Source organism: Aureobasidium pullulans, assembly GCF_000721785.1.
Source record: "Aureobasidium pullulans EXF-150 unplaced genomic scaffold scaffold_1, whole genome shotgun sequence".
In the NCBI taxonomy this organism is placed as follows: Eukaryota; Fungi; Ascomycota; class Dothideomycetes; order Dothideales; family Saccotheciaceae; genus Aureobasidium; species Aureobasidium pullulans.
In genome coordinates, this window is record NW_021941021.1 from 1,292,347 (window position 1) to 1,308,880 (window position 16,534).

Sequence of the window (16,534 nt, forward strand, 5' to 3'; positions counted from 1 at the left end):
ATAAATTGCGAAGAAGTCTTGCTGATAACAGAGTAACGTGTATGGAGACGTTGTAGTAGGGAGTTGTGTCGTTCAATCGTGGAGCTCTATAGTAGTCTAGGTATGAATCTGTCAAACATCTAATGGTATCTCGGACAGCAAAAATTGTCTGAAACCACATCTACAGCTTGGCCTCCTTCTGGAACTTCTCACTGAAGGGATAGTCGGTGTAACCCTTCTCGCTCTTGGCGGCATAGAAGGTGTCGCGGTCATAATCGGCAAGTGGAATGTTCTCCTTGATGCGGTACACCAGGTCGGGAGTGGAAATAAAGTATCGGCCAAAGACGATAATAATGTCCTTGTCGGTGTATTCCTCATCAGCGGCACGGCGAGCGCTGTCAGCGCGGAAACCGCCAGCAACCAGAATAGGAGAGGTCTTGCCCCAGGCCTCAATAGCGAAGTCAATCTTCTCAGTCGACTCCACATCGGCGTTGCCTTGGATTCTAGACTCGACCAAATGTAGGTATGCGAGCTTCTGCTCCTTCAGGCCGTTGATAAGATGAGTGAAAGTGGGAATGGGGTCATCCATCTTCATGCTCTGGAACGGAGACCAAGGAGACAATCTAATACCAGTCTTGTCGGCACCGACAGCGTCCACGACAGCCTTAGTGACCTCAAGAGCGAAGCGAGTGCGGTTCTCAATGCTGCCACCCCACTTGTCAGTACGCTTGTTGCACACGTCCTGAGTGAATTGATCAATCAGATAGCCGTTTGCACCGTGAATTTCTACTCCATCGAAACCAGCACCCTCAACAGCGTTCTTAGCAGCGTTGGCGTAATCCCTGATGAAGATTTGGATTTCCTCCTCGGTAAGAGGACGAGGCTTGGGCGAGTTGTCGCTCATGGGAATGTCAGACGAGGAGCAGAAGTCGTAGCCATCGTTCTTAAGGACAGTAGGGTCGGCAGCACGGCCGAGGGCCCAAAGTTGCATGTAGATAACACCACCCTTGGCGTGGACGGAGTCGACGATCTCCTTCCAGGCCTTGATCTGGGCGTCGGTGTAAATGCCAGGAACGTTGTTGTAGCCACCAGCGCGAGCAGAGATAGGAGTGGCCTCAGTAATCAGAAGGGTTCCTGGAACACAAGCGCGCTGGGAGTAATAGTCCTTGACAAAAGGAAGTTGAACGTGGTCGTCGTCGGCGCGGAAACGAGTCAGAGGTGCCATAGCTAGACGATTCGACAATTTGGCCTTGCCGATCTGGAGGGGTTGAAAGAGCCTGGAGGCCATTGTGTATGAAATGATTTGATGGATCTGGAAGGGAGAGAGGAAGAACGGGTCGCTCGCTGTAAATGCTGCAATCAGAAATGGGAAGCGGAAACTGGCTGCATCGTTTGATGGGCATCTGATTATATATCTACTCAAGAACTGCTTTATTAATCAAGCTGTGGAAGTTGAGAGAAAACGGTGAGGACCGTGAGGCAATGCCGAGTGTCCGGGGCGTGCACGAAATCTCGCACCGCTTACCAATCTCTCCTTTGTTACGGCCTTGATATCGAGTAGGACTGGGGTACGGAGTGCCAATTGCGCAATGCGAAAGCTGGGCTGGCGTTCCCAAGCAGCAGCTCAATTCTCCAGAGACAACACCAGCCCGGAAAGCAGCGAAAGAAGCGATGTTGGCCCATCATCTCAGGCGAAAAGGAAGGTGGTATTCGGCTACGTCATCCAGAATGTTCGCTTTTGCGGCTAAAGTTTCACACAGGACAGCACGGGCGCCTCGCACCGGCTCCGGCATAGCACGGCAACACGTGGTTGCCGCCTCTGGAATCTGAAATTCAACAACGTTATATCCCTTCGCGGATGTGCTTGCCGGCGTGGTTTGGGCGAATATCGATGGAATGCGTGCAGCCGAAGATGGTAGCAGAGACGTCTGGAGTCGCGCTTGAGATCCTTGGGACTAGGAATGCTCCGGCGACAGCGGTCTCGACGGAGAAGGATCTGGTTGTGGTGGCGGACCTGATAGGAAAAGTCCAAGTGAACTCACAGGGATCTTTGATCCATTAAGAGAGGGCGTCAAGCGGTTCCTCTCCGTGGTAGGATATCTGAGCGCCCAAAGGGCCAAAGAGGTGGAGAGAGCCTGGAATACAAGAGTGCTAACCGTATCCTAACAAGCGATTGTCCTCCCTATACTCTATCGTGCTCAACTTATCACCAAGCCATCTGCTCGATCTGCGCAGGCTCGACCGCATTCAGACGCTTTCATGGGGTTTCAACCCTCGTCACCGCCGACTTTCAAGTACCTAATCAGAAGCCCGGGCAACTTTAGTTACATGACTGCACATCCAGTCGGGGCACGATTCTTCTCGACTTTGTTCCATTTACAGTACCGCAATCATGTGAAGTCGTTGGATCTTTTCTCATCGTTCTATTCACTAACGGCCACGGTCAAAGGACAGAGTGAAGCGATATGATTACTTCCAAGAGTTCATCAGATGCTAGACTTATCACCGGACAGAAGCAATTGGAAACTCCTGTAGGCCCAATATGTCCTGGACCTGATGAAGAGGGAAACAAGCATTCGATCGACTCAGAAATCTCTCCGTCTGGGCCCTTCTTCACTGGCTGCATGGATGCACAGTATCTCTTGCTCCTTGAATGCATCGATATTCGGAGCGGCTTCCAACGTGCCCGCGCTGGATGATAATACCAATATCACAATCTCCTCGCTTCTTGGAAGCTGTCACTAGGAAACTCAAAGCCAAGAATGCTTGCGGAAGGTGCCTGATCGTGCCTGCTGCAACTTGCACGGTTGTCAGACCAAATTTCGGATCGGTTCCATCCTTCGTGCTTGCCTTCGGCTTTCAAAGTCCATCGCCCGATCGTTGCCAGAATTCAGATATCAAGACAACGCGACTGTTTCGTCTACCTACAAGATTTGTCCAATACCTGCAAGTTCCCATCATCGATCCATACTCTACTTTCACTCTCTGCTATATCTACCAATGGCCGCACCCCTTAGTCCTCTTCCTTCGCCCATCGGCATCGTACCTTCCTGCATCGCTACTTCAACTACAACATTGTCTATCGGCCCAGACGTCCAGCGGATCGACAAGTGGTTTTGGAACGCAAACGTTGTACCTCCAGATCTCGACTCATCCAATGAACCTGTTATCGAGAAGCTTACGTCTTCACCCGAGAAAGCGAAAAGCTCTCGGCTATTCCCACCGAGTCGAGTGTACGTCAAAGACAGTAATGGCATCGTCCTTCTCCAGATAAGGCGATCAAGATGGAGGGGAAGATGGGTATACAGACTGAACGTACCTATTGAAACTGGCTACAAGCTAGTCGGAACTTCCGCTTCGGCCACGTACAGAGTAACGACCTTTTGGAGATTGAAGTTCGACGTGACCATAGACAACTTGGCTGGCGATGGCAACCCGGTCACCCTTGAGATACGTCGGCCGAACAAAAAGGACAATCCCGCCAATAGTTACCTACATGTCATAGTCGCCGGAAACATCGCCATGAGGCTGACGACGACGAGGCATCCAGGCTCCTTTCTGGTTGGGAGATGGAACGCTGAGGTTGCAACAGGGTTCGACACGACTTTGGTATGCTAGCATACCTCTAGATCGGATAACGAACCTTGATACCAACAAGAAGTGGCTTACTGACTTGAGTTTAACAGGCCGTAGTTATTGTTACTATACTGGAGATCTGGCACGGAGAACGACAATCAGCTACTCGCAACTCATCTCTCAACACATCTCTTACCTTGACATTGGCCGCGTCCATGCTGCTCATCTGATAGTGTACCGAAAAAGGCCGAAGGGCTTCCGTGATCCTTATATGCATCTCTCTCGCCGCATTCTGCGTCCACCTCTGGCAAGTTTTGGTTGTCGTTGGAGGCATAAATTGCCTTGTAACAAACGGTCATCTTCTCAGGGCTCCCTCGAGTCCTCCCTGTGACTTCACAATACAATCTCTCTACCTAGTCAAACTCAGTTCACCTATGTGTGACTGGACTTCTCCAAAATTGATTCAAGCATGTGGAAACCTCATATTCAGCTCCCAGACAGTGATGCTCTCGAAATCGGGTTTCAGGAGTTATCTGTAAAAAGACTGACCGCTTTTATGCTAAGGAGCTTCGACGTTGGTTTAAGGCCATACCAAGTCTACTGAGACCATGATCAAAACATACTCGGCATGCTAGGAAACCAAACAAGTCGTGTTTAGCAAGCGAATGCACCCACCTTGATTGTTGGGTGTCATCTAAACACGTCATGATATGTTCCGCACTCAAGATCGACGACCTTCCCGCTGTGGCAGTTTACAGGGCCATGTCAGATGATTGGTCAAGCTGACATGTCATCTTGACGCCTGAAATCATTATGTTGCTGCCTAGATTGTGGCTTGGTAAAGACTGTTCATCAACTCCATTGCGCCTCAGTTTTGAGTTCAGTAACTTCAAGCCTTGCAACTTCAAGTACTACTGTATTCCAGACTGTGACAATGGTCAGACGAGGATTCATCAAATCGCCACCGCCAATTCCAAATACTCGCATGCGGATACGTGAACTCCTGCCAGATATCTTCCTTGGCGACCATTTTCCTGGGTTTCTCAATTCTATAACAGACGTACCTGGGGTCAGCGTCTCAACTCAAGAGATTACATCATATGACAAGACAGTTAACACTGGAGTAACCTGCATCATACCACGCGAAGACTGGTATCACAAAGCCTGTTATGCAGGGCTGTTCAGCTTCAATGGGCTCGGCGAAATGACTGGTACCCACAACGTTGCAGAGAGTGGATTGCTACATACGCCTATTGTTCTGACTGGTAGCTTTGGTATCGGAGCAGCTCATCAAGGCATTTTGGAGTATGGTGTGCGGACCATTGACAGGAAATTCATGGCTTTACCTGTTGCTGCCGAAACATACGATGGATACCTTCATGACTGTGCTTCCTTTGCTGTCACGCCCAAACACGTCGTTGAGGGGCTGCAGAAGGCAAAGTCGGGGGAAGCGGTGGAGGAAGGAAACAAAGGGGGTGGATGTGGTATGATCTGTCATGGCTTCAAGGGCGGAAATGGGTCATCGAGTCGGCTTGTTCAGATCCCACATTCTGACGAAACATTCACAGTCGCTTGTATGGTGCAAGCAAACTATGGGAGTATGGATGGTCTGCGAATTGCTGGCGTACCCGTGGGCCGTATCCTAGCTGCCGAGGCAGAACGAGACAAGAAGAGAAAGAAAGCAAAGGAAGATCTAGAAAAGGCAAAGGAGGAGAAAGACGGCAGCATCATCGTTATCATTGCTACAGACGCTCCTCTGCTGCCGCATCAACTCACGAGAATCGCCAAACGCGCCACTGTCGGTCTTTCGCGCGTTGGGGGAGTCGGATACAACATGTCTGGCGACATCTTTCTGGCTTTCTCGACTGCCAATGAGATTTCTATCAACCAATCAAGCCCACCAGAGGGAGTTGTCATATCTGCAGTCCATCGAGTCGAGGCCGTAGAAGACTCTGCATTGAGCTGGTTGTTCGAGGGTACTGCTGACTGTGTTGAGGAAGCAATTTACAATTGTTTGTGCATGGCCGAGACGATGGAAGGGCTCGACGGGCACAAGGTGGAAGCATTACCCTTGCAGAGGGTCAAAGAGATCATGCAGGATTATGGCAAATCTCAGATGGGCTGAGTGCGTCGTGCAAAGATATGATACTTTTGAGATATGTAGAGGTGTCTTTCTACCCTTACTTGGATATTTGACCATGATGCTTCGAGAAGAAGTCCAATCTGCACATATCATTGCTGGAATGCAGACGCCGGTTTGCGGCAGGATTCATTTTGGGTTGAGGCAGAATGGTCTAGCTGCTGTTCCGTGACATAAAAACAATTTAGAAGTGGGCAGTCAAAAGACCGGGATATGCCAGCACTGTTTGTCTTTTTCGGCAGCCAATTGTAACAAAGATCTGATCACAATGCTTTCCATACGCTGTAGAGAGTGAGAAGTTATGTGCCTTCAGATGTGAGGAGAGCATCGTTGATGCCGCAGACAAGTCATAATTTCAACCCTTCGTACGTCTCTATGGACATGTGGGATAGAGCTAACAATGTCGTCCAGTGTGTCGAAGATAGAACTTAAGAGTTTGTCAGACAATACTTTGTTTCACCAACCGGCAGGCATGCGTTCTTTCCGAGTTTCTGCTTTACCCGTGGGTCGCTTGGAACAATCTGTTGACTCTTTGTCTTTCAAAATTCTCATCACCTCAGCGCGCGCAAGTTGTCTTGCTTCATAATTGTGTCAGTGGTATGCGTGATGTATCATGTTTAGATATGGTACTTCTTTGTTACCCTCTCTGTGCTCTCTGGCATGGACTATGCGTCATGAGCCTCGAGCAACAGCGCGATATGGAGGAAAAGAATAATCGCATCCCTACCTGCCGAGAGGCATGGAACTTTCAGTATTCATGTAGGCGTTCTAGGTACAGCCCTTTTTTGATCAACGATTGGAAGCATCCTGCGTTTACAGCCTTATTTCTCCTGCCCCTGCTCTTCGGAACCGCCCTTCTTTGCTCTAGCCTCGCTGGCAATACCCGAAATACCCAAACTCTCAAACTCCTCCTCATATTTTCTCCATACAGCAGCGTCACGGGCCATGACTTTTTGACGCCGTGATCGTTCGCCGTAGATTCGTAGGCGTTCGTCTGCTTCAATAACACTGCCAAAGATCATGCCAGACATCTGGAGGAAGCTTTGTAATGTCAGTCAATGGTCTGTGTAATTTTATGCCGGGCTATTGGCAATGCTCAAAATCAATACGTTAGGTCGTGAAAGGGAGGCAAGCATATCAAAGTAAAGCATGTGTTTGTGCGCCTGCAGAAAGTGCGATATGACATGCCAGGAGTGGCCTCCAGCATAGCTTGTAACCTGAGAGAAAAGGAGGGAAATAAACACGTACACTTTGAATTGGATAGTCAGGCCACGATATACTGGCGAGTATGCATAGGCAATGCCGGCCGCGACTGCAGAATAGATGCCCCACTATCAGTCGAGTCAGTAAAAGAGTCACATATCCAGGTCAAAGTACCAGGCACTCCGATGCTCAGCAAGGCTGGTAGTATGGAACACTGATTTTACATACCCTCGCTGCTCCTGTCACAGCACCTCTTGTGGCCTGCCACGCTGCCGCGTTGGTCTCCTCGCTGTCTAGCTTGCCGTGGGCACTGTTTGGCGGCATCTTGGTCCTTCCTTGTTGTCAATAATGGGTTGGTAGTATAAACACAAGGCAGACTTTATCTTTTCTCGTACTCCCAGAGATTGTTTCGATAGTCGGGATTAGGACCGGGGTTTGAAGGTGAGCTCGATAGAAATGGTTACGTCAGATTTGTTTCGCGCCAAGACATATATACCGCTCCTACCAACTCACCCTCGTCGCGTCACGTCTTCACTGTAACACATCCGTGCGTGGACTTGGAATGGAATGCTTCAATTATCTATGGCTGCAAAAGCAATGGTAGCTTCCTGCTACTTGGATGATCTATGATACAAGAGCAATGGTCGCTCCCCAATCAAGCTACCTCAACTTCCTTGGCCATATCGGATCCGCGACCTCTCTCAGTATCTTGTAACTATTCTCTTGCCGGGTGTTGGGGGTGATTTAGTCAGGTCGGTGGGTTCAGATGATAACGTCTGCCGAGCATGGCGTTCGTGGGCGGCAGGGACTGCTTGTTGTTGTTGTTGTTGTTGTTGTTGCGCATTGAGACGTTTTTGACTTCCGGCGCGGAAACCTGGCTGAGTGATAGAAGGTGGAGTGCCGAAGCCTGGCAAGGTGAAGTTCATACCAAGGTTGTACGGGAGTGGCTCATTGGGACCAAAACCAGGCGGTGGAGGTGGTGCCAACGTGGTGCGGTTTTCAAAGCCACTGATCTTGCGTGTCTGTGCGAGCAATACCTCGTTTTCCACCTCTTGCATCTCTTCGGCAGTCAATGCTTCGTCCTTTGACTCCCCCATGAGAGTCTCCATGGTCTTGATACTACGAATAAATTCGTCATGGCCTCCACGTTGACTGGCGATAATCTTGTCCATCACGTTCTCATCCTTGCCAGCCTCAGCATTAATGTCTTGCTGTGGAACGTCGAACGGAGGCTTCATCCACTCTGCAGGCTTTTTGTTGGCATTTCGCATTGGGTTCTTCTTGTCAACAACACGCGAGGAGAGACCGGTCTTGAATAGCTGTTTGTCGTACAGCCCAAATTCGAAAGTACCACCGGCGACAAAACGGTAGACGAAGACAGGTTTGGTCTGACCCAATCGATACGACCTACCGATTGCTTGCTCTTCCCAAGTCGGGTTGAATGAATAGTCGAAGATAATGACACGGTTGGCTTGTTGGATATTCAGGCCAAGGCCTCCGGCACGAGTCGAGATTAGTAGCACGTCGAGCTTATTGTTCGACATGGCTTTCAAGACCTTCTCGCGCTTTTCTTGGGCCACGTCTCCTTGAATTCGGCCATATCGAAGGCCCATGCTGGTCAACATCTTATCCAGAAAATTCAATGACGGGATGCTTTGCGAGAAGATCAAAACTTTGTCACCTGCTTCGATAGAAAGGCCCATAATCTTTCGGACTAGCAAGGTCTTGTAGGACAGCTCAATGGAATCATCGTCCGGCACGACCTCGAGCAAAGCATCCACTATCGCCTTGTTGATGTCATACTGCGAGATATGAACGTCAGCATACGCAGCATCTTCCTCGTTCGCAGGCGATTGTCCCTCACGCAGGCGAGCAGTTCCAGAAACTGCAATCGCTGTCGACGATGGGGCGGTAGACGAGCCTGCGGTGAGGGTGTCCTCGACCACTTCAGTATCCGCAGCAGTAAGTGTAGCCTTCTTGCCCTTTTTGCCAGTAGTGATAGGTTCAAGCAATTTACGGCGGAAAACAACGGGATGATTGCATAGAAGCTGGAGAATGGAAAGCCATCCGAATAGCTTGACTTGTGAGATCGTTGAACCTTCCTCGCCAGCCTTGCCTCGAAGAACCTCCCTGACATACGCAGCATAGCCGAGCTTCTGCGGCTCGGTCAAAGGAATTGTCAAGACAAATTCCACCTTGCTCTTGAGAGAGCCTTTGAGTACTGTAATGTCGGCACGATTTAGCTTTGGCGAGATGATCCGTTTCAGAGCCGCGAGCTTCGTCATAGACTTTCGAATCTCGGCTTTGTTACTGTCGAGGTAGGTACCTGCTTCAATTGGCTCCTGGTAATGCGCCTTGAATTCGACCTTATTGCCTAAAAACTTCGGTGCAACCCAGTCGATCAAGGCAAAAATCTCGGAGGTGTTATTGGACATTGGAGAGCCAGTCAGTCCGATGCGGCGATGGGTCTTGATCTTGTGAGCGGCCAAAGAGCTCTTGCTTATGTCGCTCTTGATTGAATGCACTTCATCGGCGACGACAATGTGAGGCTTTTCAAGTAGAATCTTCTCAACTGCCTCTTGCTCTTCCTCTGTGAATGGCTGCAATTTGGTGGGCTTGCCGTTGATTAACCTGGCGAACATGGTATACCCGCAGAGCATGATACCACCATGACGGCGCCAGTTCCTAAGTTCGTCCAGTCTCAAGGCCTTGCCTGGTAGATCGCTACTCAGACAATAGACATTGAACAAGTTTTTTGGACACCACATTTTGATCTCTTGCTTCCAGTTCGCCAGAAGAGATGGCGGGCACAATATGAGCGCTCGCAGCCTGTTTTTGGCCTTTTTCAGGTCGCTAGGGAGAGCATCACGCTTCTCATCATCCTTCGCAGTCTCAGCCACGGCCGTGAGAAGTGCTAGACTTTGCGCTGTCTTGCCCAACCCCATGGTGTGGGCAAGTAAACAGCCTTGACCGTCCTCATCCACTGGTGCGGTGATCTCCCTCCACATAAACTTAACGCCTTCGATTTGATGTGGCTTCAAGCGTTTGGCGATATCAGGGTTGAGGTGCACCCACTTGGACGGATCCACGTCTTCGGGTGCATAAAGTGGTACGATACTTTCTCCATCTTCGCCAGCCATGAAGGACGTCGTCTGGCTGTTTTGTTTTTGCGACTCGTATAAAGCTGCTCGCTCAAGTGCATTCGCACGTTTTCGCACGGCTCCTTGATCTTGAGCGACCGTCTTCTTGCGGGCGCTAGAATGGCCTGGCTTGTCCTTGTTGATGTCGGCGGGGACGTCTTCCTCGTCATCCGAGATTTCGATCACCGCAACCTCCCCAGTTGCGTAGGCTTTCTTGACTCTCTGAAGCGCCTTCAGGATGAATCCGTGCCAACGCCGTAAGTCGTCGGCATAGCCATCGGCATCGCCTTCCCATGGCCATTCATATCCAAATGATGCAAGCTCTTCAAGAGGCGCGCTGAAGAGGAGGTGGTTTGAATGGACGTAGCATAGATAAAGCCGGGCGGCGTGTTGCATGGCTTTCGATTCTTCTTCATTGTAGCCGGAAAAGGCCTCTCTGCCTTTGTTGATGGCTGATAGCGCAGCTCTAATCTTTGTCAGGCAGGTGGTCATGTTGCCCGTGAATAGGGGGTAAAGCGGGTCGCGGGTTTCGTTCTTAAGGTTGAAGATCATTTTGATCAAAAGTCGCCTCCGGTCTTCGTTCTCTTCAAGGTCTTCGTACTTCCAACGCATGATCTCCGTGAGAGGGTCATTGTCCGGGTTATCTGAATACACGATCTCTTGCGGCTCTCCCTTGATTGGCCTTTCGAGAGCACCCGGTTGAAGCATTTCGGAAGTGGCGGTAGGCCGTGTAGGGCTGGATGAGATAGTGATGACTTCTCGTCTTCCCTTGCTCGCGGTCGAACGATGAGAGCGAAACAGGGGCGAGAGCGAAGGTAGGGCGGGTGAGTCCGGATCGTCTTGCAAGTTTGCAACAAACTTGTTGCTCTTAGGTGTCTGCACATTTTCCTCGAGAGTTTCGGCGGATGGACGTGACGATGCATTTTCATCCAATTGATGGCGGGGTTCCTCGTCGTGCTCCAAGTCAGCCGGTATTTCAAGAGCATCGGGAACGCTGTCGTCTGCTGTCGCGGCAATGTCTTCGTCGACTGTCATGGTTGTGTCTTCATCGAAGTTGATAGGCGACGCTGCTTCATTCTTTGCAGCACTGGGAGATGGAGACTCTTGCGTGTTAGCATCAGAATCATGACCGTCTTCTGAGAGACTCTCTCTGGCATCTTCAAAGTTGTCATCTTCAACAACAAAATCCTGCATCTCGTCGTTCGAAGTCTGGTCGTCAAGCGCTCCTGTTGGAAGGCCCTGCTGGCCTTTGGTGAACAACTTGCGATGTCTTAATGCAGAGGGAGGCTCCTTCTTCAATGCCCAGATCCGGATTCGCCATTCCTCGTATTCACGGTCACTGACAGTGGGTTCCAAACTCAAGCAAGACTGTTTGATCTCTTCCTCGGTATCCCATGTACGGTCCGCAAGATTATCCTTCAGTCTCTCGAGTCTGGCATTCAAGCGCTCGATTGCCTTGGCTGCTTGCTCTGTCAGAGCACGAGCCGTCTTCTTGTTGCCTTTCACAAAGCGCCAGACACTATTTGCTTTGCTCTTGTCTAGCTTTGGTTGCTGATTGGCTCGCCAAGCTTGGGCCTGCGCATCAATCACCTTGTCAATCAGAGACAGGACCAGCTCACGGGATAGATTGGGAGCCTCAATCGCAGAATCTTCTTCGGCCATGTCGTCGTCAGAACCATTCTCGGAATCATCAACGTCGCCACTTGATTCCTGCCCCGAGTCTGAACCGCATTCCGACTCGCCATAGGCCGGCAGAATCTCGTCGGTTCCTCTGTGATTGGTGAGGAGGTAGCTAAATTCTCCCGGGCTCACTTGCGTGTCGATGATCTCGATCCTCTGAAAGGGCAGAGTCTGGGCTCTTTCGCGGATGACCTTGATCTGGCCATGGAAGGATTCGAATACGGTAACAGATCTAGTGTCTTTGTCCTTGATCATATGCTCGGGGTATGGGTAGATGGCAAGGGCGGAGTGCTGGTGATAGAGAACAGGTTCAGGATCGGCTCGCAAAAAGTGCTTGAGCCGGGTCGAAACAAACGAAGCGTTGCCAGGAAATTGCGAGCTTCCAAATATAGTGAAAGTGTCATCGGAATTGTTGTCCTGATCTTCAGCGTGCTGTATTTCGGAGCCGTAATTGGTGTTGCCATAGAACAGATCGTCGACGCTGAGCTTAGTGTCCGGCAGATAGCCGGTAGGGGTGTCAGTAGCAGTGTCAGCGTGCTTGAGCTGCGTTGCATCTAGAGCATTCACAGCCTTCGGCTGCGGCGTCTCATCCAAAGCTCCAGGCTGTGTGTCGCCGTCAAGGAAAGGCACAAGGGTGAGTCTGCGGCGCTTTCTGCCACCAGTATCTTCAACGAGGTCTTCTCCCTTACGGATTCTGGCACCAGTTGGTTCGATGGGCGTGCTTGGGCGAGATGTGTGAGGGGTGAGCAATGAAGGTAGAGCAGTGGGACGCGTGCTCGCAACATAACCTGCGGAAGAGCTGCGAAGCGTACGAACGACTTGCATGATGCCAATGCGCTCTCTTAGACCGGGAATATCGAATTCCTCTTTCAGTAAAGCAAGGTTCACATCTTCGAGGAGCATTCGACCATTGAGATCGTTGGCCAACAGCTGATCTGCAAGTGTACTGAGTTGGCTTCCACGTAAGAACTCGGCCGCCTCTCGAGAGGTCCAGAGGTAGGGATCGCTTTCATGCATTGCGATAGTTGATGAAGTTGATGAAGTTGATGAAGTTGATCAAGTTGATGATTGAAAGTATGGGAGCGCAGAACTATGAGGTATCGGTCATCAGTGTCTGAAAGGAAGGAGTATGTGGCCTGAAAACTGACCTGAGAAGGAACTAATTGCCAGTGCAGCGAGAGAACTGCGCAAGCAGGGATCTACAGATCTTGGGAGATCAGCTGTCTGGCCTAAAGAGATTGTTTAGATGCACGGAGAATCTTGGTGCGTCGAGAGTGCCAAGGAGAGAGGCGTGACGCGATGTGGAAGGCGATTGACTAGCAAGATGTGTGATGCTAAAGGTAGGAGCTGAATCGTGGAAGCCCATAAGAAAGAGGACTCACGTGTTGGTATGTGGAGGGAGGGAAGGAGCGTTTAGTGCTTGGATCATGAAGAAGCAGTTGTGAGTGTGATGAGGGAAGGAGCGTGTTGCAAAAGTGACCAATTACCGTCGCTTCGGCTGTTGAAGTCGAAGTGATGTGCCTCTGTCTCTGCGCATCTCAACAGTGATGGTCTGTCTTTTTAGTGCGCGCGTAAGTGAGATGAATTTGTGTGCTTTGACGGGAAGTGGTTGCGATCGACGTGGTATCAGGTCGACCGCGTTACTTCTTCAGTGTAGAGGTACGAAAGCTTGCCAAAGTGCTAACAGCTATCAACTCGGATTCACTGTGATTCTGGCTGCTTGCTCCGATTCTTTAGTGTGAAGGTCAAGCTCACAAAAGTCCAGGGCTTGTGACGCGATCGCGACAGCGGACCGGATCGCCGGAGTTCAACCGGCAGTTAGACCAAACCTCGACTCCTAACAACTCTTTCTGGCATTGTATACAACCAAGACATATCTTCTTCGACCTAGTCTTACCCTTCTTGTTGTCTTCATACTCGCCATGTCACGCGAAATTTACCCCAAGTACCCTCCGGACCTCAACGAGGAGCAGCTCCAGTACTTGATTACTAATGTCAAAGACTGGTCGATCGCCAATGGTCTTGCTGTGAGGCCAGTAACTTCTTGGATCTCTAAGGAGCAAGATCCAGTCGGCTCGCTTGCAGTCACCGCTCCAGTCACTCTCTTCCCGAGTCTGTTCCCCCGGAATTGCTTTGAGCAAGGTCTTGGCATCCAGACTGCGTACAATGAGCTTTACGCTGCCATCGCCAGCAACGAGACTTGGCTCAAACAAATTGTCGAAGAGTGAGTCTATCCTCCAAGCCTTCCTAAGAGCGGCTACACGAAAGAACACTCTATGTATCGGCCTCGCTAATCATTGGTCTCAGACTCGTGGAAGTGGATGATTTTATCGCTGAGCTATGGAAAGTCCACCAAGCTGTGAAGAAGGAAGGATACGCTCAAGTAGGTACTTCTGCAGCATTCGAAATATGTGTGCTCATCCGTTAATAGGATACTACGCTCGGACTGTTCCGCTCTGATTACATGGTTCATCTCGACCCAACCCAATCTGCGGCCAAACCTACTATCAAGCAGGTAGAGTTCAACACTATTGCTTCATCTTTCGGCGGACTTTCTACGCAGGTCTCGAAGCTACACAACCACCTTCTGTCTGTCGACGCGTATCCCGAAGAGACCTCATCAACTATCAAGACTTCATCCTTACCACCAAGCACATCAGTGCCATCACTTGCAGGAGGTCTGGCGGCTGGTCATCAAGCCTATGGTAAATCACGAAGCGGCTCTCCTGTTTGTGTCATCTTCCTTGTTCAGGACCCGGAGCGCAACGTCTTTGATCAAAGACATCTCGAGTACACACTCTTCAACGAACACCAAGTCAGAGCGTTCCGTGTACCCTTCAACAAGATCATGTCTTATACCAAGCTCGATGGGAAGCGAACTTTGCTTTACACTCCCCCTCACGCGCCAGACAAGACGTGGGAGGTTTCACTGGTGTACTTCCGCGCTGGCTATTCTCCGGATGATTACTCTGGCAAGGCCGACTGGGATGCACGTCTTCACATCGAACGCAGTGCGGCTGTCAAGTGTCCCAGCATCTTGACTCATTTGGCCGGTTCGAAAAAGGTTCAGCAAGTCCTCGCAACACCAAACTCGCCTCATCTTGCCCGCTTCCTTCCAGATAAGAGCAAAGCTACCGAAGTCTTCAAAACTTTCGCACCAATCTACCCACTCGACAAGAGCGAAGCTGGCCAAGAAGCGTGCAAGCTCGCCCAGAACTCAGAGACGGCCACTCGTTATGTCCTCAAGCCTCAGCGTGAAGGTGGCGGCAACAATGTCTACCGCAAGGCTATCCCTAAGTTTCTTGAGGAGACTCCCGAGTCGCACTGGCCGGCCTACATTCTAATGGAGATGATTGAGCCGCCAGCACTGACCAACACCATCTTCCGTAATGGAGAGGTCCAGAAGGGTGGTGTCATTGGAGAACTAGGTGTTTACGGTGTCTGCTTGTGGAAGACGAAGAGCGGTGAGGACGGTGTACAAGAGATGCTCGAGAACAAACAGGCTGGCTACTTGCTCAGAACCAAGGGTGACCAAAGTGAAGAGGGTGGAGTAGCGGCTGGCTTCGGTTCTGTTGACAGTGTCTGTCTTGTTGACGTTTGAGATGGCCGACGATCAGTCGATTATATCGCTGTATCCCGATAGACAAGACAACAGACAACCTACTACTCCTCGATACATCCTTGCCAATATTCGAGGACAACAACAATCTTTATGCACAGATGAACAACTGGCTTGCTCGCTTATGATTGGGTTCAGTATTCACGGCATAGCTCATTGATCGCAAAGATTGCCAACGTTGCCAGCAGAACTGTGGGCACGTTGTGCGTTTGCCTTTGTTCGCAAGCGTGTTGCCTAGGCTTCGACTGCCCCAGACGTAAACAATATCAACGTGTGGAGAACAATAGTAAGAGCGTCTACACATTCCACAAAAGCAGACTTCACCACGAACAAAGACGGCACTAGAAGTACCTTCGAACAACGAAACCTACCAAGACGGTATGAGCATAAGCCATGTTCTTTAGATCGATGGCCACTCGCGTCGGTCGAGATGCAAACCACAAGGCAAGTCTGTCCTGAAACCGGACACCATGAAACCATCTCTTTGAGCACGGGAGATTAATATTGTGGCAACATGATGTTGATAAGAAGCATGCGCAAACCACAAGCAACACGAGACATCGAGAAAATCGATTTTTACCATCCTCACTAAATCTCTCTTCCGGTCAAAGATTGGGAAAGACCAAAGTCAAGCACATATACACCCTTGCACAACACATAACAATCAACCGCAAACATGATGAGCCGCAGCCTCAACCTCCTCCTCCTCGCCTTCCTCGGCCTCTTCGCCTTCATCACCCCCGCCGCCGCCGGTCCAGACTTTTGGACAATGTGGCAACACCGCAACACCTGTATGCAAAAGGACGCCCAAGTCCTCGCCGCCATCATGAAGTTCTGCTCCCGCAACTTTTACACCGGAACCCCTTATGCAGTCGACGGTGCCAGTCAAGGCAAAGTCAGAATCAACGTCAGTGCCTACTGTAAACTGGGCACGTTTGTCCCCAAGGAGTGGTGTGAGTCGCAGATGTTGGAGACTTGCGCTACCGGTGGAAAGAAGGGACGTAATTTCCGCAAGTATGATAACGGATGCCAGGGTTTCTGGATTGGAGGCAGCTAGAGGTGCTCTCTTCCCATGTACAACAGTCCAGTGATCCTATCAGTAGGGGCTTTTGAAGGGTTTGAATATAGAGACAGATGTGGCATTGACATTTGCCAGTCAATGAAACGTACTTTGGCCAAGCACTCCTGCATTTGCTC

General features: G+C 50.3%; 8 protein-coding genes across 8 annotated transcripts; 4 read left to right on the forward strand and 4 right to left on the reverse strand.

Annotated features, from left to right (window-relative positions):
* Nucleotides 1–67: 67 nt before the first annotated feature.
* M438DRAFT_9989 (FMN-linked oxidoreductase) lies at nucleotides 68–1,642 on the reverse strand. The gene is made up of 2 exons (XM_029910466.1): nucleotides 1,505–1,642; nucleotides 68–1,323 (listed from the first exon to the last, which is right to left on the reverse strand). Exon 2 carries the CDS (start codon nucleotides 1,265–1,267, stop codon nucleotides 161–163), a length of 1,107 nt encoding a protein of 368 aa, XP_029765784.1. The 5' UTR covers nucleotides 1,268–1,323; nucleotides 1,505–1,642; the 3' UTR covers nucleotides 68–160.
* A 1,337-nt stretch (nucleotides 1,643–2,979) lies between these two features.
* On the forward strand, nucleotides 2,980–3,785 carry M438DRAFT_350989 (uncharacterized protein; the record flags this gene model as incomplete). The annotated part of the gene is made up of 2 exons (XM_029906686.1): nucleotides 2,980–3,588; nucleotides 3,666–3,785. 2 exons carry the CDS (start codon nucleotides 2,980–2,982, stop codon nucleotides 3,783–3,785), a joined length of 729 nt encoding a protein of 242 aa, XP_029765785.1.
* A 647-nt stretch (nucleotides 3,786–4,432) lies between these two features.
* M438DRAFT_341333 (L-aminopeptidase/D-esterase) lies at nucleotides 4,433–5,960 on the forward strand. The gene has a single exon (XM_029904474.1). It carries the CDS (start codon nucleotides 4,490–4,492, stop codon nucleotides 5,678–5,680), a length of 1,191 nt encoding a protein of 396 aa, XP_029765786.1. The 5' UTR covers nucleotides 4,433–4,489; the 3' UTR covers nucleotides 5,681–5,960.
* Nucleotides 5,961–6,255: 295 nt separating this feature from the next.
* M438DRAFT_287070 (uncharacterized protein) lies at nucleotides 6,256–7,268 on the reverse strand. The gene is made up of 3 exons (XM_029901609.1): nucleotides 7,127–7,268; nucleotides 6,944–7,026; nucleotides 6,256–6,736 (listed from the first exon to the last, which is right to left on the reverse strand). The coding sequence occupies exons 1-3, from the start codon at nucleotides 7,220–7,222 to the stop codon at nucleotides 6,517–6,519; spliced, it is 399 nt and encodes a 132-aa protein (XP_029765787.1). The 5' UTR covers nucleotides 7,223–7,268; the 3' UTR covers nucleotides 6,256–6,516.
* Nucleotides 7,269–7,441: 173 nt separating this feature from the next.
* On the reverse strand, nucleotides 7,442–13,029 carry M438DRAFT_10154 (uncharacterized protein). Its single transcript, XM_029898635.1, has 2 exons — nucleotides 12,867–13,029; nucleotides 7,442–12,808 (listed from the first exon to the last, which is right to left on the reverse strand). The coding sequence occupies exon 2, from the start codon at nucleotides 12,733–12,735 to the stop codon at nucleotides 7,600–7,602; it is 5,136 nt and encodes a 1,711-aa protein (XP_029765788.1). The 5' UTR covers nucleotides 12,736–12,808; nucleotides 12,867–13,029; the 3' UTR covers nucleotides 7,442–7,599.
* A 611-nt stretch (nucleotides 13,030–13,640) lies between these two features.
* Nucleotides 13,641–15,319, forward strand: M438DRAFT_330587 (glutathione synthetase large chain; the record flags this gene model as incomplete). Its single annotated transcript, XM_029903337.1, has 3 exons — nucleotides 13,641–13,942; nucleotides 14,026–14,101; nucleotides 14,150–15,319. The coding sequence occupies 3 exons, from the start codon at nucleotides 13,641–13,643 to the stop codon at nucleotides 15,317–15,319; spliced, it is 1,548 nt and encodes a 515-aa protein (XP_029765789.1).
* Nucleotides 15,320–15,445: 126 nt separating this feature from the next.
* M438DRAFT_10164 (uncharacterized protein) lies at nucleotides 15,446–15,915 on the reverse strand. Its single transcript, XM_029898637.1, has one exon. It carries the CDS (start codon nucleotides 15,815–15,817, stop codon nucleotides 15,572–15,574), a length of 246 nt encoding a protein of 81 aa, XP_029765790.1. The 5' UTR covers nucleotides 15,818–15,915; the 3' UTR covers nucleotides 15,446–15,571.
* Nucleotides 15,916–16,013: 98 nt separating this feature from the next.
* On the forward strand, nucleotides 16,014–16,394 carry M438DRAFT_330588 (uncharacterized protein; the record flags this gene model as incomplete). Its single annotated transcript, XM_029903338.1, has 1 exon — nucleotides 16,014–16,394. One exon carries the CDS (start codon nucleotides 16,014–16,016, stop codon nucleotides 16,392–16,394), a length of 381 nt encoding a protein of 126 aa, XP_029765791.1.
* Nucleotides 16,395–16,534: the final 140 nt, after the last annotated feature.

Bases quoted from the DNA above. Each gene is read 5' to 3' on its own strand.
- M438DRAFT_10164 (XM_029898637.1), bottom strand. From the start codon at position 15,817: ATGGTTTCATGGTGTCCGGTTTCAGGACAGACTTGCCTTGTGGTTTGC.
- M438DRAFT_9989 (XM_029910466.1), bottom strand. From the start codon at position 1,267: ATGGCCTCCAGGCTCTTTCAACCCCTCCAGATCGGCAAGGCCAAATTG.
- M438DRAFT_341333 (XM_029904474.1), top strand. From the start codon at position 4,490: ATGGTCAGACGAGGATTCATCAAATCGCCACCGCCAATTCCAAATACT.
- M438DRAFT_10154 (XM_029898635.1), bottom strand. From the start codon at position 12,735: ATGCATGAAAGCGATCCCTACCTCTGGACCTCTCGAGAGGCGGCCGAG.
- M438DRAFT_287070 (XM_029901609.1), bottom strand. From the start codon at position 7,222: ATGCCGCCAAACAGTGCCCACGGCAAGCTAGACAGCGAGGAGACCAAC. The intron at 7,027-7,126 runs GTATGTAAAATC...CTCGACTGATAG, and splicing joins CTGTGACAGGAGCAGCGAGG to TGGGGCATCTATTCTGCAGT. The intron at 6,737-6,943 runs GTACGTGTTTAT...GACATTACAAAG, and splicing joins CTGACTATCCAATTCAAAGT to CTTCCTCCAGATGTCTGGCA.